The sequence below is a fragment of the Girardinichthys multiradiatus genome, chromosome 17 (assembly GCF_021462225.1).
Source record: "Girardinichthys multiradiatus isolate DD_20200921_A chromosome 17, DD_fGirMul_XY1, whole genome shotgun sequence".
Classification (NCBI taxonomy): Eukaryota; Metazoa; Chordata; class Actinopteri; order Cyprinodontiformes; family Goodeidae; genus Girardinichthys; species Girardinichthys multiradiatus.
Window position 1 is genome coordinate 5,072,154 of NC_061809.1, and position 25,039 is coordinate 5,097,192.

General features: G+C 40.5%; 1 protein-coding gene and 1 long non-coding RNA gene across 3 annotated transcripts; one reads left to right on the top strand and one right to left on the bottom strand.

Moving 5' to 3' along the window:
- Positions 1-24,080, bottom strand: msrb3 (methionine sulfoxide reductase B3). Of its 2 annotated transcripts, XM_047390481.1 has the most exons (7): positions 23,804-24,080; positions 14,896-15,046; positions 4,539-4,647; positions 4,147-4,224; positions 3,870-3,898; positions 1,437-1,534; positions 1-1,285 (listed from the first exon to the last, which is right to left on the bottom strand). In XM_047390481.1, the coding sequence occupies exons 2-7, from the start codon at positions 14,969-14,971 to the stop codon at positions 1,130-1,132; spliced, it is 546 nt and encodes a 181-aa protein (XP_047246437.1). In that variant the 5' UTR covers positions 14,972-15,046; positions 23,804-24,080; the 3' UTR covers positions 1-1,129. The 2 variants fall into 2 exon arrangements, with proteins under 2 accessions (XP_047246437.1, XP_047246439.1); XM_047390483.1 differs by lacking the exon at positions 14,896-15,046 and having other exon boundaries at positions 23,804-24,074.
- LOC124883372 lies at positions 12,151-14,511 on the top strand. Its single transcript, XR_007042181.1, has 3 exons — positions 12,151-12,770; positions 12,846-13,190; positions 13,275-14,511. It is a non-coding gene; the product is annotated as an uncharacterized LOC124883372 (long non-coding RNA).
- Positions 24,081-25,039: the final 959 nt, after the last annotated feature.

A 25,039-nucleotide genomic window follows, 5' to 3' on the forward strand; every position in this document is an offset into this window, starting at 1 on the left:
CATGAGCCTTTTACTTTATTCACTTAATCAGGTGTTCAGTTCAAGCTGCAAAGATAAAGTGGATATAGATAAAATCCAAAACACAAAATATTTTTGACCCCAAAGATGGATCAAAATACATTTAGTATTACAGTATGCTCCAACACTGCAATCACAAAAACAAACAAATAAATCAACACTCGCATAAATAGTTCATTACTGCTCAGTGTGGAACATCATTCAGATTGAATCTAATACAAATCTGACAAGTGTAGTGTAAAACCAATAGATCCATAAAGGGCAGTCATGGTAAAAATTAAGCATGGACTTTAGATTATGTAATGTATGATCTGGCTGTGAGGAGCTTCTGAATTCATTTTAAAACTTGTCTCCACTGTACTCACCATCATGTAATTATTTATTTATATATCGATGAAGAAAAATGTATCTGTAGGTGAAGTACAATTCCTTTTAAAAAGGAGCTTTACTTTTTACCATGACTGTATTAGCAACACAGCACATCAGGCAGAGCAGAGAAAAAGTCTCTTTAACACTGGAACAAAGCTAGGCAAAGCGTTGAGTCTGTCTGGAAAACATTCCTCGTTTTAGATATAGATATATTTATGAAAAAGAGACAACTGGGACATTGCTAGGACAGCCTAGATAGAGGGACAGAACAAAAGTGTTTGACTTAGGGTTTAAACACAAACTCCTACATTTCCTGAATGAAATCCCTTTAAATGTTGCAGATAATGTAATTCAGGGGATGCAAAAAATGCAACTTTCTGGTGAAAGAAGAACAATGGCAAATATGATGACAGTGACTCGTGGTCAACAAAATAACCCAGAACCCCTTCATTAAATACTTGCCTCTCAAATCCATGATGTATTGACTTGAACCACAGCCTAGCCCACTGATACTTGTAGAACTCATCAGCTGAGTTGTCTACCTGGATTGCTCTGGTATTCCACCATTATCTGCATTTACAGTTTCAAAGAACATATAAATGTCTCACTTTAGCTACGTTTATGAACTTTACTGGTACTTTGTACGGTCATTCTGCACATCAAACTCAAAGAAGCATTTTTTGTGAACTGTATAACTTTTCCTAAGCATCTGCCTGATTGCCATGCTTCTTGCATTCATCTTTTAAAGTTCAGCCTTCCCATCAGTGTCGGTGCTGCCGGATGCTCCATCATCAGATGAGTCTTTGGGATGAAAAGCCAATGAAGAAGAGTTCATGCAGTAACGTTTTCCTGTAGGTTTTGGACCATCATCAAAGAGGTGTCCAAGATGTGCCCCACACTGAAACACAGAATTATTCACTGGCGTTGAGCAACGAGGAACAGTAAGGAATGAAATTAGATTTAGCATAGAAATGATTGTGAACTACTTTACTTTCATCTGAAAGACCTTTAAGACAACTTAATAATACAATACTGTGTTTGTAGCTTACCCGACTGCAAGTGGTCTCCACCCTGTGCAAGCCATAGGAGAAATCATCAGACAGGGTGATGGACTCCTCTTTCAGGAGGTCAAAGAAGGATGGCCAACCTAAACATTAACAGTATCATTTAAGAACATAATAGAAAATGCATGTTGGGACTTGAGTACCAAGGTAACAAAGTAGTTTTTTTTAAACCAGCTCCTTATTTTAATATTGCATTTTTACACTTTGTTATTTTCATCAACATGAGGCTAGACACAACACTGAGGTCACTACACTAACAAATAGGACACCCTTTTGTCATTTTAAAACTGTAAATTGAGAAAATATCTGGCCCTTTGTCCATCAAGATCACTGAAGTTAGTACATGATGCCTAAGGTTTCAATACTTGGCTCCACTTGAATAGATGTGCAGTGCCTTTCGAAAGTACTCGTCCCCCTTGAACTTTTCGACCTCTTGCCACATTTCAGGCTTCAAACATAAAGATATAAAATTCAAATTTTTTGTGAAGAATCAACAACACGTGGGACACAATCGTGAAGCGGAATGAAATTTACTGGATGTGTCAAACGTTTTTAACAAATAAAAAACTGAAAAGTGGGGCGTGCAATATTATTTGGCCCCCTTGCGTTAATACTTTGTAGCGCCACCTTTTGCTGCGATTACAGCTGCAAGTCGCTTGGGGTTTGTCTCTATCAGTTTTGCATATCGAAAGACTGAAATTCTTGCCCATTCTTCCTTGCAAAACAGCTCAAGCTCAGTGAGGTTGGATGGAGAGCGTTCGTGAACAGCAGTCCAGCTCTTTCCACAGATTCTCGATTGGATTCAGGTCTGGACTTTGACTTGGCCATTCCAACACCTGGATACGTTTATTTGTGAACCATTCCATTGTAGATTAGGCTTTATGTTTTGGATCATTGTCTTGTTGGAAGATAAATCTCCGTCCCAGTCTCAGGTCTCTTGCAGACTCCAACAGGTTTTCTTCCAGAATGGTTCTGTATTTGGCCCCATCCATCTTCCCATCCATTTTGACCATCTTCCCTGTCCCTGCTGACAAAAAGCAGGCCCAAACCATGATGCTGCCACCACCATGTTTGACAGTGGGGATGGTGTGTTCAGGGTGATGAGCTGTGTTGCTTTTACGCCAAACATATCGTTTTGCATTGTGGCTAAACAGTTGGATTTTGGTTATATCTGACCAGAGCACCTTCTTCCACATGTTTAATGTGTCTCCCAGGTGGCTTGTGGCAAACTTTAAACAAGACTTTTTATGGATATCTTTGAGAAATGTCTTTCTTCTTGACACTCTTCCATAAAGGCCAGATTTGTGCAGTGTACGACTGATTGTTGTCCTATGGACAGACTCTCCCACCTCAGCTGTAGATCTCTGCAGTTCATCCAGAGTGATCATGGGCCTCTTGGCTGCATCTCTGATCAGTCTTCTCCTTGTTCGAGATGAACGTTTAGAGGGACGGCCGGGTCTTGGTAGATTTGCAGTGGTCTGATACTCCTTCCATTTCAATATGATTGCTTGCACAGTGATCCTTGGGATGTTTAAAGCTTGGGAAATCTTTTTGTATCCAAATCCGGCTTTAAACTTCTCCACAACAGTATCTCGGACCTGCCTGGTGTGTTCCGTGGTCTTCATGATGCTCTCTGCGCTTTGAACAGAACCCTGAGACTGTCACAGAGCAGGTGCATTTATACGGAGACTTGATTACACACAGGTGGATTCTATTTATCATCATCAGTCATTTGGGGCAACATTGGATCATTCAGAGATCCTCACTGAACTTCTGGAGTGAGTTTGCTGCACTGAAAGTAAAGGGGCCGAATAATATGGCACGACCCACTTTTCAGTTTTTTATTTGTTAAAAAGGTTTGACACATCCAATTAATTTCATTACACTTCTCGATTGTGTCTCACTTGTTTATTCTTCACAAAAAATTCGAATTTTATATCTTTATTTCTGAAGCCTGAAATGTGGCAAGAGGTTGACCAGTTCAAGGGGGCTGAATACTTTCGCAAGGCACTGTACACCTGGTTTTATATTGATCATTTGCAGTTATAAAGCAGTAAAACAATTTGACTGGAGGTTTAACCCTAAGTACCTGTAAATAGCTGTAAATGGGTGAGTTCTTTCCACACGAGGACATAGATGTTCATTAATAATGGTTCAGGAATAAAGAATCCTCAAACCTCACTGATATCCCTGTGCTGTTCTTGATTGGTTTTGATAATACAAAAACAGTTACCAATATCAAAAACATATAGTACAGTCTAAACCTCGAGTTAAATTACTTCAAGATACTTATGTTTCCATAGCCAAAAAACCTTATTAATTCTGAAAAGTCACCTGCAGCAACAAAACCCAGATTAAACTAAAAATGAGTGCAGATAAAAAGGTAACAGATGAGTACACGACAGAAGTTCTACTCACCTGACCCTGAGTCAAATTTAGAATGTGAGCTGTAAAAGGAAACAAAAATAGTTTAGAGAGATACATTTTAAGATCCTAGAATCTCCTTTTTTGTTTAACCACAGAAATGTTATTTCTTTAAATAAAAAAATCTTCTACATTTTACTTATTTTTATTTAAACTCATAATTGTACAGTGACTTTCAATATGTTACTGGTAGCATCTCCATTTGTACTTGTGTTAGGCAAGCACAAATGCACCCAACATATTCTATACAAGCTCACACAAAGCTTCTTACTTGAAGAGAGGGGCCCCACAAACAACACAATGATAGGTTCCCTCATCCTTATGGTACGTGAATTCCCCAGTGAAGGCGCTGTGGGAATAGAAACATAACTAAAACATAATAATCCAACAACAACACGGTACCATGCATTGTAGTATTATATTATCAGATAAATATAAGGTTTGAAGAGATTAGCAAGTCATTGGATTTTACTTTTACCAGGGCTTCAGCCAATGGCAAAATATCTTTTGGGATAAAATACAACAAATTCAAATAATGCAGTGAAACCTGAGATTTATCCCACAACATCAGGTTAGAAACACAACTTAAAATGACCAAAGACAGATTTGTAATATGAGATGCAGATAATAAACATGACAGAGAAGTTCTACTTTTTTCCCAACCTCTCAGTTCCCCTCTCCTGAGTTACGTGGTACTGCTTTGGGGTGAGGCGTTTCCTCAGTTCCTCCTGAGAGTAACTCACTGGCCATGTCTTCTTAGTCCTACACGCTCCTACAAATGAAGACAGCAAAAAAGTTTACTTTGTATTTCTTCTCATGGCATAGAAGGAGAATCAATAAGATTGTTTAACTATGTATAGAACATTACACAGTCCACTGATCAGCTACAAATTGAAAACCATTGGCCCAGTTTGGTCTAGAGAATATTTCTTGGGATGCTGGCAGCAGATCTTTTGAGTTGTGGTGTGGTAGCATCTTTTGTTTTATGTCCAATGGTTTTACATCTTAAGTTTGCCCATGTTAACATGCTCAACTCTTTCCACATTTGTCACTTTGTAACATCTCCACTGTATTTTATTAGGGTTTTAGGTGTTAACCTAAACACAAGGTAGTATATAAATGTGGGCTGGAGCTAAAATGATACATGGTTCTCAAAGGTCTTTTTTATAATTAAAAATCTAAAATGTGTGGTGTTTTCAGCCCCCTTTATGCTAATTTCCCAGAATAAAATCTGGTGCAACCAATTGCCTTCAGAATGCAGCTAATTAATATCCAGAGCCCACTATGTGTAATTTCTTCTCAGCATACATGCAGCTTTTCTGTCGTCAGTTATTCGTTGTCATTTTTAACACAATGTTGCATTGTGATTAAACTTTCTTGTTCACTGGTTTTCATCTTTAGCTGATCAGTAAATAAGGTCCTCCCTTTTAGGTGCAGTGTTGTACATGCCCTATTAAAAAAACAACTAGACAATTATTTGAGAAAGTCACCTAGAGCATGCAAGTTGTAGCAAAGCCAGGCAGTTCATCGCTAGTCGCTGAAATTTTGGTCCAGTTAAAGGCAGTCCCTAACAGCAGAAACTGAATTCAAAAGTAAATAAAGACCACCTACTCCACAAGTGAAATGTAATATTTGGATCCCAAACCAGCCAAGTCAAAAGCAACATTACACAAGCATGGTTAAGGAGGACCACATGGCAATATAAGCAATGCAAACTACATTACATCCTTCAGTTTTATATCATGTGAGACAACATCCAGAACATTAAATTAGTTTGCATATGTAGGCAGAAATATCTACAATGACAACAATACTACCTTTTGATCTGTTTTCAAACTATGTACTCAAAATGTGGGTTATGTTGTATAGCAATGATTGTGTCAATGGGGATGTAGTTTGAATTAAGACCTCCAGACCTCCCTCTCCCTGACTACCTCTTCCAGTTCCCTAAACGATGTCCAAGCTAGAGCCAAGATATAATCTCTCCAGCAAGTCCTTGATCTACTCCAAAGCCTTTTACATGTTGAGAACCTTTTCTCCGAAAGATCTCAGGAAGCCATCATTATTAGGTACTAAAGCCATATCATATGGCTCCTTTGGACCCACAGTATTTTTAACCCATGGGTGAATGTATTGCTTCATTCTATACCCACAGAGAAACACCACTCAAGCTGAGAAAAAAAAACCTTCCTAGCTAAGGAATATAGCAGAACACATCTGAATATGCTGATTTTTTTCTCTGCTGCTTCACAATCAGCTAAATAAATTAGCCCCTGCTGGTGGTCACTCTCTCAAAGATGCCATGATGAGCAGATCACCTGCAAACATGGAATTCCTCCTAAAACCTGACCTAGAACTTCCAGAATATATAACAAAAGGCAGCCTTGGTGACACTCTCACTGGAAATGATTTGGACTAACTACAGATAACGTACATCAAGCACTTACCCCGGCTAAACATGGACTCATGGTGAGGAACTTTATAACCTATACTTCTGAAATACCCACACAGGATGTCAGAAGGGACTTCCAAGGTAAGTCTTCTTTAAGTCCAAGTTAGGCAAGCTTCAAATCACCCTCAAATATCTTAGTAAACGTAAAGGACTGGTCCTATTTTGACAGAAGGTTCATAATTACCTTGGTCCTCTTGAATTTGAGAACGTTTTCTCTCCAACTATCAGAAATAAATTTCCAAAGAGATAATGAAAGCTGTTATTCCCTGTAGTTGAAGCATCCAGAACCAATCAAATCTCACCTGCCCTCAGGGCCCCACCACCAAGCTGTTGAACTATCTCGGAGATCTAACTACAGTGATGGGCATATCCCTCTCCACCCCAACATCCACCCCCCCCTGATTCTTCAATAGGTGTGTCAGCTAGGTGGAGAACATCCTTAAAGCAGTATTTGCTTCATGATACATACACCTGCAGCTCAGGTCATAACCACTAGTGGTGAAGTGATATTAAAAGAAGCAGTTTCAAAAAAATTCTAAAAACAAAAATGGTAATGTTCTTGGTTGCGTTTACCATAATAAGTCATATTTTAATCCGCTTGTAAAAAAAGAACCTCCTCTGTCACTTCTCAAAGGTCTACACTTCAGAACACGTAATAATATTGTACTTACAAAATCTTTAAATCATAAAACAATTATAAACAATTCCCTGATAAAGAGTAATGCCTGTTGACAGTTTACAGTTTCATGCTAGGCTCAAATGGAAGCACAATGTGGACCACCTAAAACCTCCAATCTACTAATGCTGAAATGTTTTCCTCTAACTTTGAACTTCCCTGAAATGTACAGGGGATGGACAATGAAACTGAAACACCTGGTTTTAGACCACAATAATTTATTGGTATGGTGTAGGGCCTCCTTTTGCGGCCAATACAGCATCAATTCGTCTTGGGAATGACATATACAAGTCCTGCACAGTGGTCAGAGGGATTTTAAGCCATTCTTATTGCAGGATAGTGGCCAGGTCACTACGTGATACTGGTGGAGGAAAACGTTTCCTGACTCGCTCCTCCAAAACACCCCAAAGTGGCTCAATAATATTTAGATCTGGTGACTGTGCAGGCCATGGGAGATGTTCAACTTCACTTTCATGTTCATCAAACCAATCTTTCACCTGTCTTGCTGTGTGTATTGGTGCATTGTCATCCTGCTACACGGCACCGCCTTCAGGATACAATGTTTGAACCATTGGATGCACATGGTCCTCAAGAATGGTTTGGTAGTCCTTGGCAGTGATGCGCCCATCTAGCAAAAGTATTGGGCCAAGGGAATGCCACGATATGGCAGCCCAAACCATCACTGATCCACCCCCATGCTTCACTCTGGGCATGCAACAGTCTGGGTGGTACGCTTCTTTGGGGCTTCTCCACACAGTAACTCTCCCGGATGTGGGGAAAACAGTAAAGGTGGACTCATCAGAGAACAATACATGTTGCACATTGTCCACAGCCCAAGATTTGCGCTCCTTGCACCATTGAAACCTACGTTTGGCATTGGCATAAGTGACCAAAGGTTTGGCTATAGCAGCCTGTCCGTGTATATTGACCCTGTGGAGCTCCCGACGGACAGTTCTGGTGGAAACAGGAGAGTTGAGGAGCACATTTAATTCTGCCGTGATTTGGGCAGCCGTGGTTTTATGTTTTTTAGATAAAATCCGGGTTAGCACCCAAACATCTCTTTCAGACAGCTTCCTCTTGCGTCCACAGTTAATCCTGTTGGATGTGGTTCGTCCTTCTTGGTGGTAAGCTGACAATACCCTGGATACCGTGGCTCTTGATACATCACAAAGACTTGCTGTCTTGGTCACAGATGCACCAGCAAGACGTGCACCAACAATTTGTCCTCTTTTGAACTCTGGTATGTCACCCATAATGTTGTGTGCATTTCAATATTTTGAGCAAAACTGTCCTGTTACCCTGCTAATTGAACCTTCACACTCTGCTCTTACTGGTGCAATGTGCAATCAATGAAGACTGGCTACCAGGCTGGTCCAATTTAGCCATGAAACCTCCCACACTAAAATGACAGGTGTTTCAGTTTCATTGTCCAACCCCTGTATCTCTCTGTGTCCAAACAAACACAGAGAAATACACTAGTTCATATTATTTTTTAGCTATATTTGCATTATATGTGGTTGTTTTTCCTGTAGATTGAATGATGGGCTTCAGTGGAGCAGTTGTTTGCACAGTTGCCGTGCAGCAAGAAGTCCTGCTTTAGTTCGAATCCCACCCTGGGGTCTTTCTGCACAGAGTTTCCACATTCTCCCTGGGCATTCTTGGGTTCTCTCCTGGTACTCTGGTGGCTTCCTCCCACAGTCTGATAATATGCAGGGTAGGTTAATTCAGTGTTTTTCAACCCTGGTCCTCAAGGCTCACTGCTTTGGTTACTGTAAAAGCTTGTAAACAGCCATTAATTTAAATCAGGTGTGCTGAAGCAGGGAGACATCTAAAACATGTAGGACATTGTGCCTCAAGGACCAGGTTTGAAAATGGTTCTTTCTTACTTGGCCTTAGGAGTGAGTGTGTAAGTGAATGGTTGTTTGCCCTGTGCTGCCATGTGAAGGACACAGCAGCAGTTGGATCAGTGTTTGTTTGGCTGTTTGTCACTTAATGTTCCTGAATTTGTCAAACGATTGGTACCTGTTGACCTTGTTGTTTGATGATAATAATAATAATAATAATTTAGTCTTTATTGATCTCACAATGAAGAAATTGTCCTCTATATTTAACCCATCCCTTAGGGAGTAGTGGGCTGCCATTGTGCGGCACCCGATGAGCATTCAAGGGTCTAAGGGTCCTGCTCAGGGACCCCGAGTAGCATGCTGTGGGATTCAAATAATGGTACTTGTGGCCTCTCCATGCTGCAAATGCCCTGCTCTCTAACCACTAGGTCACCATTCCCCCTATTGATAACTATGAAGATGGCATACCGTTTCCTAGTGTTTTCGACACTTTTTGTGGGGGCATTTTCCTCAAACAAAAATTATCAGTTCCACAGACTTAAGTAAAACAGGAACTTTCTTCTGCAATTCTCCAGTGTAAAAACAGCCTTAGATTCTGCAACTGCAAATCCACCAGCAATCCTAAGGAATTCTCATGTAAATCCAGACTCATTCAGGATCACTCGGAAGAGAAAACACAGAAGGAGAGAAGGTACAGGCCAGAGAATAAGGAGGCAGAAACTGCAGGGAATTCCTATGCCTTCTGGTATTCTTGCAAAAGACTAAGTAACAATAATAGAGCTGAGCAGAAACATAAAGAAACCCAGAGAAGTGTCTGACAGAGAACTAACAGAAAGAACAAATTAAAATAGAGAGGAAACAGTTAAGAAGAGCACAGGATAAGTAACTAAAGAAGTTTAGGATGGATGTGATGTACTACTGTTAGAGTGTAGGATATGGAATCCTATGACAAAGGCAAAAAATAGAATAATAGAATAGAAAAAGTAATAGAATCTGCCTAATTAGATGTGACTTCTGTGTGATGGTGAGTCGGTGTGAAGCGAGGAGTAGAAAAGGCAAACGGATGACAATGACGGACCGACTACAGGCCTGACCAACAAATGGTCTGCGTGTATAAAAACATGTCCAAAGTTGATCTGCTAACCAGGTACACTGAGGATTGTGTCTAACTTAGTTCCAAGACTAACTTTAACTTCATTTCAAGATTCCTCAAGATAATTCTTGGTTCTCTAACATCAGTAACATTGAATGGTAATGTTGCATCACTTTATTGGCCATGGTTTTTAACCATCTTCGATTCCCTTTTTCATATTGTATTCAGTTGGTCTTATTCTTACATTTTGCTTGGTAGTTTTAGTTGGATTGTTCTAGGATAGTAAAGAGTTTGTTGATTGAAGCCTTACTGGGCTGGTATTCACAGAACAACACTTAACAGACCAAATTATAATTTAATAAAATATTAAATAGCAAATAATATATTCATAGGAATAATCCCAACATCCATCTCTGATCCACCCAACGACTGCAGAATCATTATTTTAAGTTCTCCAGATTATTGTAAGTTCTTCAGATGACAGGAGTCTGTCTTGTACTCAAAGTCTGAGGTGTACATAGTGAAGAGGAATGGTGAGAGTACAATCCCCTGTGGCAACAGGCGTAAATTATTTAGCGTGTTTGTCTGCAAAATACTTGGAGAAGGCAATGCAAATATCATCATTTAGTACCCGCAATTTATCAAATATGAAATGGATTGAAGTTGCTGTTTATTATTTGTGTATTTTCAGCACGTTTGAAAGCCAGGTGCAAATTGGCACAGCATTATGAACCTTCTGCGTGTGTGTCAACATATTTGGACTGTCAGAAGAAAACAGAGACATATCGCCTATCCAGCAATGCCATTATAATGGGCTGATTTGGAGTTAGTCACAAATAGAAGTCATGCCATATCCCCTATGTAAAAAAATCCTTTTTACGCTGCGTCTGTATAATTGTAGTCCACCATCACTGTATGGCACAACATCATTGTGTGGATCGCACTAGAGGAAGACCACTAGAAGGCAACCAGAAGGTTGCACAGATTATGTCTGCTGCATGTCCCACAATATAATATTGCCATTAATGTGGGGGGAAAAAAGACGTCTGGGTGGGACAGATTAATGCAGCGGGACTGCAGACGTGAGCCAATCTGATTCAAAGCTTTTTCTCATGATTTATTTGAGGTATATATTTTATTGAAATTCTTTCTGCAATTAAACCCAAATGAAAAACACCACAAATGAACTGAATATTGTGGCATGTTTTGAAACCAACAAAACTGAACATTAACAGCCACCACAGAACATGAAACCATTACGAAGCCTGTAAAGGGACAATGAAGGAGCACTCCCGAAAGTCTTTTTTATTTTTATTTTCTTCAATGTCCCTTCTGGGATTCCAGAAAGACCGACCTGTGTGCCTGTTTGTCTCATGCGGGTCAGAGGAAGAGTGTGGTGGCTGCAGCTGTTTGGCCCTGCGCTCTACACCGCATGACGCCAACTGAAGTAAGAGGAGGGAGGGGCAAGGCGGGGGCCAGTGCAGGGCCAGTACACTCAAATAAATGCCTGTCAAATATCTAAACATTTTTTGGGGGAATTGATGGCAGAGAGGGTAATCTTTAAAAGATGATGAAGAAAGTGGGTTTCAGCAGAGAGGGCCCTTTTCTATCCAGGGCTAAAGGGCAGATGCTTTAGCACCACTAGCAGTCTACCTGAATGTTTCCAAACTCTCCATGGTGACAGCCAGTAGCACACACAAAGTCCTTATTTAAACAGGTGACCAATTTTGTGCGGACACCCTTGCTCTTTCATCAATAGCATATGCAATTTTCTTTTAACATGCGCAATTTAGCGCTCATTTAGGATATTAGATCAGGATAGAACTGTCAGAGAACCTGCGCCAACACAACTCAGTTTAAAAATTCTGTTTAAAAATTCAATTGCATCGGTTTTATTCATTATAATTACCTTATCCTCCAACAAAGTTCAGAAGTCTAAATGAAGAGACCACCAACACATTTCAAAGCAGAGCCAGGAGAGAGACCATCACCCAGGCTCAGGGTAACCTTACCAACCAAAGAGCTGTGTTAAGATCATTCTTGGCAGTGTGGGAACTGCACCTGTTGAGGTGCACACTCCATTACCAAACAAAGGTGACACCACAGTCTGATATCTGAGACAAAGGTAAGGCCCTTCTTAGCAGCAGTTCATGGTCGTCAAAGCTGGTGGGGAAGAGGTGGCTTACCTCCCCTGTTTTTCTTTTCCAAACTAAGACATGCATTTAGAAAACAAAGTGTGAAAAACTTGAGGATACCTTTCAGACAGACATTGATTCTCTGTTCCCCTCAGAATTCTCCTTTAAGTAGTTTGATTTCATATTTTGTGTTTATTTTAAAACAAATTACAGTTTGTGAGCTTGGAAAATAATATACTTTATTCGATAAGAGTGGTATGATTTATGATACCTAAATAATATTAGTTGATCATTTTCTACACTTACTGATGTACTGCTTTTGAGGCCCTCTCTACATACCCTCCTTGCATCATGGCATACCCCATTCACTGCAGTGGATTCAGACTGGGTAGCAATTGGACAGATAAGGGTATGAATACAACGTCTAAGATTCCATGTTCAGATTCATTCGATATTTTGAATTTTTTTATTTTATATTCCTTGTTCCCATATTTGTGTCAGAGTCTGAGTGTGTGTGTTGGTGTATGTGCGTGTGTGTTTGGTGTACTTGTCTTCATAATCATTCAGTGTTTCACAGTTGGTGCTGGAGTTCTCAGGTGCGCTGGATGACAGGTGTCTCCCATCTGCTGATTGCTTGGAGGAGTACTTAAGCGGGAGGCTGCCAGCACTTCGATGCCGGAGTGTTTGCCTTAGTGGTAACAAGCTCAGCCTCTACTGATCTTTGTGTTGTTTTTTAACTTAAAGTAACTTTGTATTTTGTTCCCACGCAGGTTTTACCTGAGGCTTTGTTTACCTTGCTGAGTTCCAACTTCGTTCCAGAGTTTCTCTGAGGATCTGGATTATCAACTACTGAGTTAAGGATCCATCTTCCTGTCGATATCTCTCTCTACCGTCTGTACCTTTCGGACACGGACAAAGCTGGCGGCTTCCCTTTTCCTCCAACTCCAGGACCCAAGTATCAGCATACCCTGTCCCTCCCTCCATCTTAAACATCGGCACCTGAACTCCATTTGGCTGGCACCAAGATCACAACAAAGAAGACAACTGAACGATCTTCCTTCCAAGTTAAGACTCAGAATCTCTCTACCCTTGGTGGTTCAAGCTACAATAATTTAGTAAGCCATTTCTCAGATCTAAGTAATCAGTTACTTCATATAATTCGTTTGTTCACCAGCCCATTCTTCTTCCTTCCCGTACAGTTGGTGTTTCCAGTCCTCATCCCGGACTCTGAAATACACGTCGAAGGCCTGTATGAATCCCTTTCAAAATCACACTAACCTATTCCTAATACAGCCCAGGAAGAGGAGTCACAGCTGGAATCTCAGACCAAAAGACACCTCTCACCCTTTGCTCATCCCCATTCATGGAGGGACCAGAGCATGCGTCAACTGGAAGCCTTAAAACTCATGGGCGAGTAAGTCTTCTATTTCAAAGAATCCTTGGATCCAAAAGTGACTATATCATACTGGTCGTATGTTGACCGATGTCCACAAGACAATAATTGACACCCTTCACAAGGAGAGAAAGCCACAAAAGGTCATTGCTAAAGAAGCTGGTTGTCAGCAGTGTGCTGTATCCAAGCACATTCATAGAAAACAGAATGGAAGGAAAAGTTGTGGTTAAAAAAAAGGAGTGGACTGAGGCTGGAGTCAGTGCATCAAGAGCCACTACGCAAGAAGAATCCTAAACATGAGCAGCAAATGTCGCAATCTTCGTGTCAAGCCACTCCTTAACTAGAGACATCAGAAGAATCTTTCCTGGGCTAAGAAGAAAAAGAACAGGACTGTTGCTCAGTGGCCCAGAGTCTGCATTTTGAATGAAAGTAAAGTTTGTATTTTATCTGGAGGTCAAGGTCCCAGAGTCTGAAGGAAGAGGGGAGAAGCACAGAATCCATGCTGTCAGAAGTCCAGTGTGAAGTTTCAGTCAGTCAGTCAGTGACAATTTGACCATGTCATCTGCTGGTTCTGATCCACTGTATTTTCTGAAGTCCACAGTCAACGTAGCCACCTACCCGGAAATGTTAGAGAACTTCATGCTTGCTTCTGCTGACAAGTTTCATGGAGGTGCCGTTTTCATTTTCCAGCAGGACTTGGTACTGTTCCACGAGTACCAAAACATGGTACAGTGACCATCATGTTTCTGTTCTTGATTGGCCAGCAAATGAGTGCATAGAAATCAACATTCAGAAGCCAGACATTTCTGTTAAATATGATTTTTTGATATGGGATTTCATTATCTGCAAATATTTCACTCTATGTGTGATATATAAGTTTAAGAAATGTTACTCATTTGACTTTCTGAAATGAGTAACAAAAACATAAGAAGTTTTTCATTATATTCTAATTTTTACATGTATCTATACATGTAAAAATTCTATGTCAGGAGGCCACAAGGCTTTTGTTACAAATTGTTGAATAAATGAAAGCTGAAACTACACATTGTCCAAACAATATATTTAATTAACAGTTTCTATCTAAATCTAGTCAAATAATGCTTAGTGAAGTTGGTGGCCTGTGGAACCTGAAGTTTGTTTTCATCTTTTTAAACTATTTCCATTTGTTTATTGGTTTAATTAGGTTCACTTTATGTTTAAGGATGCAGGACAAAAAAACCCAAATCTAACAATAAACCTTTTCATTTCTTTTAGACTTGGTTTGGTCAACAAACAGACAGGATCTATGTTCTCTGAAACAGCCAATAAAAAGTTTAGTCCGGACCAGTCTGGTTAGAAAACAAAAACACAGCACACCACTCCAGCAATGCGTTAATGTGTTAATGCAAGGCTTAGCGAAACAGGCACACAGCACGCAGTCAGTGGACCTGAGGGAAGACTGCAGGACCTCAGAGATACAGGCTGACTCTTGGTTATTAGATGAAGCAGATTGAAGCCCGACATGGCTGCTGTAGAAAGGCACTCCACAAACCACTAGAATCAAACACCCCCTCAGCAGGGCCACAACCAAGGACTGGACTGGATGAGGGATAGAATGACAAGGGGAAAACAGCAAAGGGTCAGGATAATGAACAGTATTAGAAACCAAATGTTGCTGTACAGCACAGGGTGCTGGATTATTGGAATCCCCAGTGTTTATGCAGATTCTGATGGACATTGGTTAAAAGGAAGAAATAAAAACAGACATATGATAAGCAAACAGTTATTCACTTTTTTGTTTTGCTGTGATTAGATTTCTCACCGTTTACCACGACTAAGATCAATTCTATTTCCAGTCTTTTGTGATCTTACCTTTTCACTTCCAGCTACAGTTTTGTCATCATTCGTTACAGTCATGGATAAGACTGATCTTATCCAGCTCCAGTTTATGTGCTACTATTGCTTGCAGATTATTGTGCAGAGTGATGTGGCAATCTACTATATTGCAAATAGCATTTTTTAGTTAAACTGTCCTGGCACAAAAGCTAGCTATATGTTAGCGTAGACATTTAATTAGCACTTTAATCGCTTTAAAAGAGGGGCATGACAACATTGTATTCTTGTGGTAGCACTGGATACCCCCAAAGACAAGTGCTGCTAAAAGTACTGCACCTAAAACAATTGTTTTCCAGATCATCCAAACTTTTAGGATGAGAAGTTCAGTAGCAATGAAGGTTTCAGGATTTCCAAGAGTGCCCAGCAAGAACCAGGACAATCTTAGCATTGTGTTGGGACCAGTGCAGAGCTTGCTTGGGCAGCAGGGGGGTGGGTCTGCATGCCATTAGGTGAAAAGGTTTATACAACAAAACAATGATCAAGAAGAGTTTAAAATTTGCAGATAGCACCAGGACAGAAGAAGACTGATGTAAGGTTATCTCTGTAAATGTGAAGATAGCCTTGATATTCTCTGGAGGATCCGGAAAATCATTTGCCTCGAGGAGGAGGAAGAGTCAACAGTACCATGAATCATGAGTGGAACCATAGAGCTAGAACAACAATATGTGACCTACTGACTTGTACAGAAATAAAGGATCACACATAGCCATCACAGATCCAATGCAGCTATTATAAGATTAAAGCTAAATTATTTAGGAGGTTGAAGACAGAAGATACACTCTTGGAAAAACTGAAAAGAACCTGCAGAAAGAAGAATTTATATGGAGTCTAATGTATCACCTAATAAAACATATTAAACAAATGTCTGATTTAAACATAGCCATCGATCAGCAAACGTTTTGTGACCATGTGTTTCATTGAGAAGCTCGGTCAGAGTTTGAGTTTGGTTTTAGACTTCAATTTTATTAATGCGATTTGCAGAAAGAAAGCATGTTGTATATGCCTCCAACCATCCACCATCATCCCGGTGCCCAAGAAACCTACCATCACAGGATTAAATGAATACAGGCCTGTCGCCTTTACGTCTGTGGTCATGTAATCCTTTGAGCGACTGATGTTGAAGGATTGGAAGGTCATCACAGGTGGTCCCTACTGGACCCTCTGCAGTTTGCTTACTGGGCAAACAGGTCTGCAAATGATGCGGTCAACTTGGGAATACACTTCATCCTGCAACACCATGACCACCCAGGGATGTACGCCAGGATCCTGTATGTGGACTTCAGCTCGGCCTTCAACACCATCAACCCAGACAGCCTCCACCTGTCAGTGGATCAGAAGCTACCTGACTGACCAGCAGCAGGTGAGGCTGGGAAGCATCTTCTCTCACTCTAGAGCCATCAGCACCGGTACCCCAGGGGTGTGTTCTTCACCGCACTCCTCTTCTCTCTGTACACACATAACTGCACCTCAGCTGACCCATTTGTGAAACTCCTGCAGTTTGCAGAAGACACCACTATCATCGGTCTGATCCAGGACAGTGATGAGTCTGCATACAGACAAGGAGGTGGATAGCTGGTACACTGCTGTGGTTAGAACCACCGGGAAGTTAACCCACTCAAGACTGTGGAGATGATGGTGGACTTCTGCAGAAAACCATCCGCCCTGCCTCCTTTTACCATCCCCAACAACACTGTCGACTGTGGACCACTTCCAAGGAACTACTCTTTCTTGGGACCTGAGGTGGTCCACACACATAGACAATGTTCAGAAGAAGGCCCAACAGAGACTGTACTTCCTGTAGCAACTGAAGAGGTACAACCTTCCAACTGGAGCTGCTGGTCATCTTCTACACTGCCATAATTCAGTCTGTCCTGTCTTCATCCATCTCAGTGTGGTTTGGCTCATCCATGAAAAAGGACAGGAATCATCAGGGCTAACCTTCCCTCCATCCAGGTCTTGTACAGATCTAGGATCAGGAAAAGGGCTGCTAACATCTCTGCAGACCCCCACACACCCTGGACACAAACTGTTAAGACTTTTAGCTTTAGGTCAGCGCTACATAGCAGGGGTACGACCTTAAAAACCAGCCGCCACTGAGGCAGTTTCTCTCCCCAGGCTGTTTCTCTGATGAACACTTGACAGCCAGTTACCAGATCGATACCATGCATACTTACACAATTCAACCATGTCTTTATCTTTTGTAAAAACACTGCATATAAACATATTAACTTGTTAACTAATTAAACTTTTATTTTTATTTCCATTATATATTTATATTTAAAATGTCTTAATTAAGAGCAAAGTGGAATTGAATTCAGATTCCTTGCCTGCACAAACCTGGCAAATAAAGCTGATTCTGATGTTTATATAAAAATCCATTCTGTTATGGATCTTACATTTTACTTTAGAAGAACATGATATTTCATTTACATACCCATTAACCTGTTTCAGAACACAGTGATGCCCTTGCTAAAGCCCCATGGCACTGTAATACTTATGGATATCCAAATATTTATTCTTTTATTAATCCTAATTAGGTTTTCCTCCCATGCCTACTTTCTTTTTTTTACAAAACACATGCCAGTAAAAAAGGTCCTAAACTTTTAATTCAACTGTGAAGAAACTGATTTTTTAAAACAAAGTGTGTTCACATAGTGTGATACACAATCACTGAAAAACTCATTAAATCTACTATTAGTGGGTTAATTGACTTGTTGTTACAAAGCACCTTTCCACATCCTTGACCTAGGTTATGGTTTCTGCTTTTATTTCCTTACTGTATATTTTGCTGTTAACTCCATGGGGGGCATAAAGTAGGAAATGTACAAACATGTTCCACCTGAATAACTGTATCTATGCGAACCATAGATGTTCATTTTTGTCACCAGGGAAGACTTTAATTAAGAAATCAGATGTTCCTGAATAAACATTGTTTTTGTAGTCATATCTAAATTCAGTCATTTTCTGTCAATGTGCACAAATTTTCTCATTTTCTTTTTGATCAAATCTTTCTTTTTGCTAATAGCAGATTTATAATGAGTAACAATCTGAAATATAAACATTCCATACAATGTTTGTACATATGGTGAAAAAACTGAGAACAAAAAAAGCACAAAATGTTGATAGAGCAAGAGTAAGGACTCTTTTGTAGAACCAAGCTGCTTCTGTGGTGCTGAACTTAGTTTAATAACTGGTTCCTTCAAGTTAAAGTATTCTCTTCATCTCCTTAGTTTGCTGTTAAAGTATCATTTACCGCTGATGCTGCATCTGCTGACCTCTGCCAGGCAAAAAGACACTTCAGATTGTGGCCAGACTAATGTTTGGTAGAGTGGAAAATGTACATATTCAGATGTTTTTTGACCATTAAAATAAATTCTATGTTAAATGTGGAAGGAAGCCCAGCTACAAATTAAATATGAAATAATTTCACTGATTTCCATTTTATTAGAACTGTTTAGCATTCTCACTTCTCTAGCTCTACTCCTGATTCTGTGCACCATTCAGCGCCCATTGATAAAAGGCATACAGTACAGACCAAAGGTTTGGATACACCTTCTCATTCAAAGAGTTTTCTTTATTTTCATGACTATGAATATTGTAGCTTCACATTGAAGGCATCAAAACTATGAATAAACACGTGGAATTATATACTGAACAAAAAAGTGTGAAACAACTGAAAATATATCTTATATTCTAGGTTCTTCAAAGTAGCCACCTTTTGTTGGCCCTTTTGCCTTCACTCTGCGGTCCAGCTCACCCCAAACCATCTCGACTGGGTTCAGGTCCGGTGACTTTGGAGGCCAGGTCATCTGGCGCAGCACCCCATCACTCTCCTTCTTGGTTAATTAGCCCTTACACAGCCTGGAGGTGTGTTTGGGGTCATTGTCCTGTTGAAAAATAAATGATGGTCCAACTAAACGCAAACCGGATGGAATAGCATGCCACTGCAAGATGCTGTGGTAGCCATGCTGGTTCAGTATGCCTTCAATTTTGAATAAATTCCTAACAGTGTCACCAGCAAAGCACCCCCACACCATCACACCTCCTCCTCCATGCTTAATGGTGGGAACCAGGCATGTAGAGTCCATCTGTTCACCTCTTCTGCGCCGCACAAAGACACGCTGGTTGGAACCAAAGATCTCAAACTTGGACTCATCAGACCAAAGCACAGACTTCCACTGGTCTAATGTCCATTCCTTGTGTTCTTTAGCCCAAACAAGTCTCTTCTGCTTGTTGCCTGTCCTCAGCAGTGGTTTCCTAGCAGCTATTTTACCATGAAGCCCTGATTCACACAGTCTCCTCTTAACAGTTGTTCTAGAGATGTGTCTGCTGCTAGAACTCTGTGTGGCATTGACCTGTTCTCTAATCTGAGCTGCTGTTAACCTGCGATTTCTAAGGCTGGTGACTCGGATGAACATATCGTCCACAGCAGAGGTGACTCTTGGTCTTTCTTTCCTGGGGCGGTCCTCATGTGAGCCAGTTTCTTTGTAGCGCTTGATGGTTTTTGCAACTGCACTCGGGGACACTTTCAATTATTCAATTCATTTCTTAAAGTAATGATGGCCACTCGTTTTTCTTTACTTAGCTGCTTTTTTCTTGCCATAAAACAAATTCTAACAGTTTATTCAGTAGAACTATCAGCTATGTACTGTATCCACCTCCTGCACAACACAACTGATGGTCCCAACCCCATTTATAAGGCTTGAAATCCCGCCTATTAAACCTGACAGGGCACACCTGTGAAGTGAAAACCATTTCAGGTGACTACCTCTTGAAGCTCATCAACAGAATGCCAAGAGTGTGCAGAGCAGTAATCAAATCAAAAGGTGGCTACTTTGAAGAACCTAGAATATGACATATTTTCAGTTGTTTCACACTTTTTTGTTCAGTATATAATTCCACATGTGTTAATTCATTGTTTTGATGCCTTCAGCGTGAAGCTACAATATTCATAGTCATGAAAATAAAGACAACTCTTTGAATGAGAAGGTGTGTCCAAACTTTTGGTCTGTACTGTACATTAGGAAAACTATCTGATTTTTTTTTATATCTTCATGATAGACTGTCATATACAAGTATTACAGTAAACATTCTCGTATATAAAGTAAAAATTGTAACACTTAAAACCTAATACATTACTCTACCTAGAATAGCTGCAGACAGTGCAATGGGGTAGACCGAGATGCTACCTTGCCCAAGGGTACGATGCAAGGCCAAGAACAGCCCACTTCTAAGGAAGACAGCAATAAACCTGTGACACTACAGAGACACAAGTATCCACTGATCACTGCTTAAATATTAGACAGGAAAAATAATACTGAATAGTTGCAGAGCATATTTCTGTTCCCCCTGTGGTCTCTCTTCACCTTTAATACACTGGATTGTTAGCTCCTTAGCATTTCAACATGTTCAAGTAATCTATGATGATCCTACCCACAGCCGACCACTGCATTTAAGTCCTGCCTATTATGACAAATCTTCAGTTGCTTTTATTGCAGATTTTAAAAAAACATAACAGTAAAATCTGGCAATTTGTATTTTAATAGTTTACAATATTTTGTAATAATGTAATCAGAGCGCTTAATGATCTAGCTCCATCACATATCAGAGATCTGATCCATGTTCCATACGTTCCTAACAGAGCATTTAATTCTCAGACTGCAGGTTTACTGGTGGTTCCTAGAGTCTCTAGAAAAAGAATGGGAGGCAGATCCTTTAGTTATCAGGCTCCTTTCCTGTGGAACCAGCTCCCAGTTTTAGTCCGTGAGGGAGACACCGTGTCTACTTTTAAGGCTAGGCTTAAAACTTTCCTGTATGATAAAGCTTATAGTTAGAGTGGCTTAGGTTATCCTGAGCTATCTCTGTAGTTATGCTGCTATAGGCTTAGGCTGCTGGAAGACATAATGACCACTTTCACTCTCTTCGCTACATTCTCACACCACTCTCCAATTTTGCATTATTTGCTGTTGCTTCAACTTTTAACTTTATTCTTCTCTTCCTAGAAGCTCCACCTGGCCTGGCTCTGCGTTTAGCTGTGGCACTTTCCAGGAGGGGGGCATCGGCTAAGCTGCTGCTGAGTTACTAATGCCTTTAACATTAAACTTTTTCCTTAACATAGAAAGTACTACTGGATCAGAGCTTCAATGGTCTTTTGGGTGTATGTTCGTCAAACCTCCAGCCGGTCAAGGCAGATGACCTCTCACACTGAGCCTGGTTCTGTTGGAGGTTTCTTCCTGTTAAAGGGGGGGTTTTCCTTTCCACTGATGCATGCTCAGTATGAGGGATTGCTGCTAAGTCAATGCAAGCGATTGCCAACAGTCGCTACAAGTGCTTTTTTTATAAAGTGCTGTGAGAAGTGGTGTTTGAAATTGTACTCGTGGTCTTCCGCATCTTTCGGGACCGGGTCGCGGGGGCAGCAGACTCAGTAGAGACGCCCAGACTTGTCTCTCCTCAGACACCTCCTCTGGGGGAAGCCCAAGGCATTCCCAGGCCAGCCGAGAAACACAGTGCTTCCAGCGTTTCCTGGGCCGTACCCTGGGCCTCCTCGTAGTGGGGCATGCCTGGAACACTTCCCGCAGAAGGTGTCCAGGCCACGTCCCTATTTAAGCATCAAAGATCAGGTTGTCCAGGTGTCCACCTTTGTCCGCTGCCCGATCCTATTTGAACCGGTTCCTCATGATTCCCCCAGCAGGTGGTGAGCCCATTGGGGGATGGCCTCGCTTCTCCTGTTCGGGTTCGGCCTGGCCGGGTCGAGCGAGGAGTAACGGAGCCACCAGGCGCTCGCCAATGAGTCCCGACCCCAGGCCTGGGCCCGAGGGGGGACCCCGGCTCCTACGTACCGGGCGACGCCACGTGCCTTGTTCTAGTGGTCCTCATGAAGGCGTCTGATCCACTCTTTGTCTGGCCCCATCACCCAGAGCCTGTTTGCCATGGAAGACCCTACCAGGGGCATTAAAGCCCTAGACAACATAACCTCTAGGATCATTCAGGCACTCAAATCCCTCCGCCATATTAAGGTCAGGGTTCAAGGAGGGGCATGTTGTGACTTGGCGTTATATAAATAAACTGTATTAAATTCAAGAGTTTCATGAGCTAGTAACACAATGGATGTGGTGTACAGTAACATGAAGAGGCTTAAAGTGCATCCAATCAGATCATATTTCTGTGATGCTTTTTCCACCAGGCAGAATGCTACGGAGACACATTCTGATGGTATTTGGGAAGATAGTCTTCTTAAAGGACTCACCTGCAGTTCTGTGGAACTACTTGTCAAACAACAGGTACAAAAATATCTGAACATATTCAGAAAAGGTGCTGGAAAAATCTATCTGATTATAACTGATAGTTAAACTGTACCACATTGATGAGATTCTTATGTGTGAGACTGATGTTGCATGAGAGTAGATGATTGGATAAATGCCTCAACAAAACAACACAAAACCATATACAAAAAACGATTTATTGAATACAGTTTCTGGGTTATGTGGGACCTATAACGGTTCATCCAGCTATTGAAACACTGAAACGATTCTCCTTAAGTGTACACTCAGATGAACTCAGACAAAAATGTTTTTTTTCTAAACACTGAGTATTTATATACTGTTTACATTTTTTTTTACAAAAATGCAGTTTCAACTTCTTTTGCCATCTTTCACAAAGCTTCATTGACTGTTAAACAAAATTGTCATATGTAAGATTAGTTCACCAAAAGTACAAAAAGCTGTTTTTGAAATCACCTTTTGTTACTTGAGTCTAGTTTAACCTCAATGATCTTATTCCTCTGACTGACTCTAAAGAAAGCAACACAAAGGATTGAGAAATGCTGTTAAACGGCAGATGTTATTTTAACATCCCGTTATTTACCATCTCCATGTGCTACCCATTATAATGAACTGACTACAGGGTCAGACAGGGCCTTCCGTGTGTTTGTCTGGGCCGCATGTGACGTCACAGCTGTATCTAATAACAGCTAAACGCTATGGCTAGCATTTACGTAGCATTTACCTGGCAGCCATATTGGAAGGCCAGGTCTGTTAGAACCGCGGTGTAAGCACGCAGCACACAGGGCACCTAGTCATTTATCTGTACTCATACTGCTGTCATTTATCGACAGACAAGTAAAATGGATTCCGAAAAGTGACGTCTACAACACAAAAAGCACTTCGCAGACAGGCTGGTCTCTACAGATCAATGAGAAAACCATCAGATCCTGGACACCGCACCAATTTGTCTGTCTGCTCCGGGTTTAAAATTAAAATTTGAAATTATTACTGTTATCTCAATACAAATAGATGACATACAAACTGTGAAATACACACATTTACTAAAATTATGTTAGTAGTTTAAGATGCATTCACTGACTACTGAAACATTCTGAAAACAAGACACCCAGATAATCTACACGTCCCGGTTTGTATCTCCCTAAGTTAGTTTTCAGTTTAAAACAAGATCAAACCTTACCAGAGAGGAACAAAACCTGCAGCAGCGCGGTGTAATAATCCTTTTTAAAGCGATACATCAGATGGAGTTTGGATAAACAGACACGGAGTTTCTTTGACCAACAGGCTGAGGGAGTCGATGGTCAAGACAGACACACGTTACCTTATATGGGAAAAAACGTATTCAGCTTCCGCTTTGATAGAGAAGCACATCTTAACCAAAGTGCCCGTGCTCAAATGGATTTGTGTACAACATACATGAAGCAGCAGCAGCAACAAACATAACATAAATATGAATTTTACATGGAAAATTTTCAACCAACGCCAGTGTGCATACCGCCACCTACTGTACAGCGGTGTGAAAACCTCCTCTGCGTGTTAAGCACATTGTCCTCTCCAAAATGTTATTTTTCATTACTGTTATTAAAGATGGCGCTAAAGATAGACCAGTTTATATTGCTCTGTCTTTAATGTCAGTTTGGCATGAGGAGAGTTGGATAATCTGGAAATCGAAAGAATGGTGTCATCTAGATAGCTTATCAAACACATATCTCTAAAACAGAATAAAATGGTTATAGTTCATGTCTGAGAGGGGGGTTGTGAATGTGGTGCAGTTATGAATAAATGGCATGACAGGAGTGGTAGATTTAACTAATCAGGCCTCCTTCACAACAGACTAAGACCACATTACAGCAATAAAAACCGGTCAGTATTTTATTTAGTCTTTACAGGCGATTATAATTTGGAAAGCATGAAGTACATAATGAGATGTGTTCAAAATGATAGCAGTCCAACAGTCCTTGGGTCATTTTTCTCCATACATGCATTAATGGTGCTAATACAAGTAAGTACTGCTCAAATATTCAGTGACAAAATGATTGTGTATATTATGATAGAAAAAACAATAACTGTAGTTAAAGAAATTGATTGATTTGAATGTGGAGATGAATTGGATCAATTTGTCTTGGAAAGATGACATCTGTTGTGAACTGATGCTATATAAACTGATCGGATTCTGATTAACCAGAACATATCTGAGAGCCTTTGGGCAACTTGTCAAGCTTTACTGTTAAAAAACCAACTGTTAAGCAGATAAATGTATTGACTGACATGTAGAAACTAAAAATCACAAACAGTTCAAGAAAATAATTTGGATCTCTGCAATAAAACATCTATATCGGAGAAACAAAACAGTATAAAACTAAAACTCTTTGTATTTGAGCTGTTTGACAAATTCTAGAGATTCATGTATCCTTTT

What these genes read in the sequence shown, in the direction of transcription:
- msrb3 (XM_047390481.1), bottom strand. Translation starts at nt 14,971, where the DNA reads ATGTCGGGCTTCAATCTGCTTCATCTAATAACCAAGAGTCAGCCTGTA. An exon ending in TGTGGGGCCCCTCTCTTCAA is followed by an intron (nt 3,899 to 4,146) that starts GTAAGAAGCTTT and finishes TTCCTTTTACAG; the next exon opens with CTCACATTCTAAATTTGACT. An exon ending in TAAATTTGACTCAGGGTCAG is followed by an intron (nt 1,535 to 3,869) that starts GTGAGTAGAACT and finishes GTTAATGTTTAG; the next exon opens with GTTGGCCATCCTTCTTTGAC.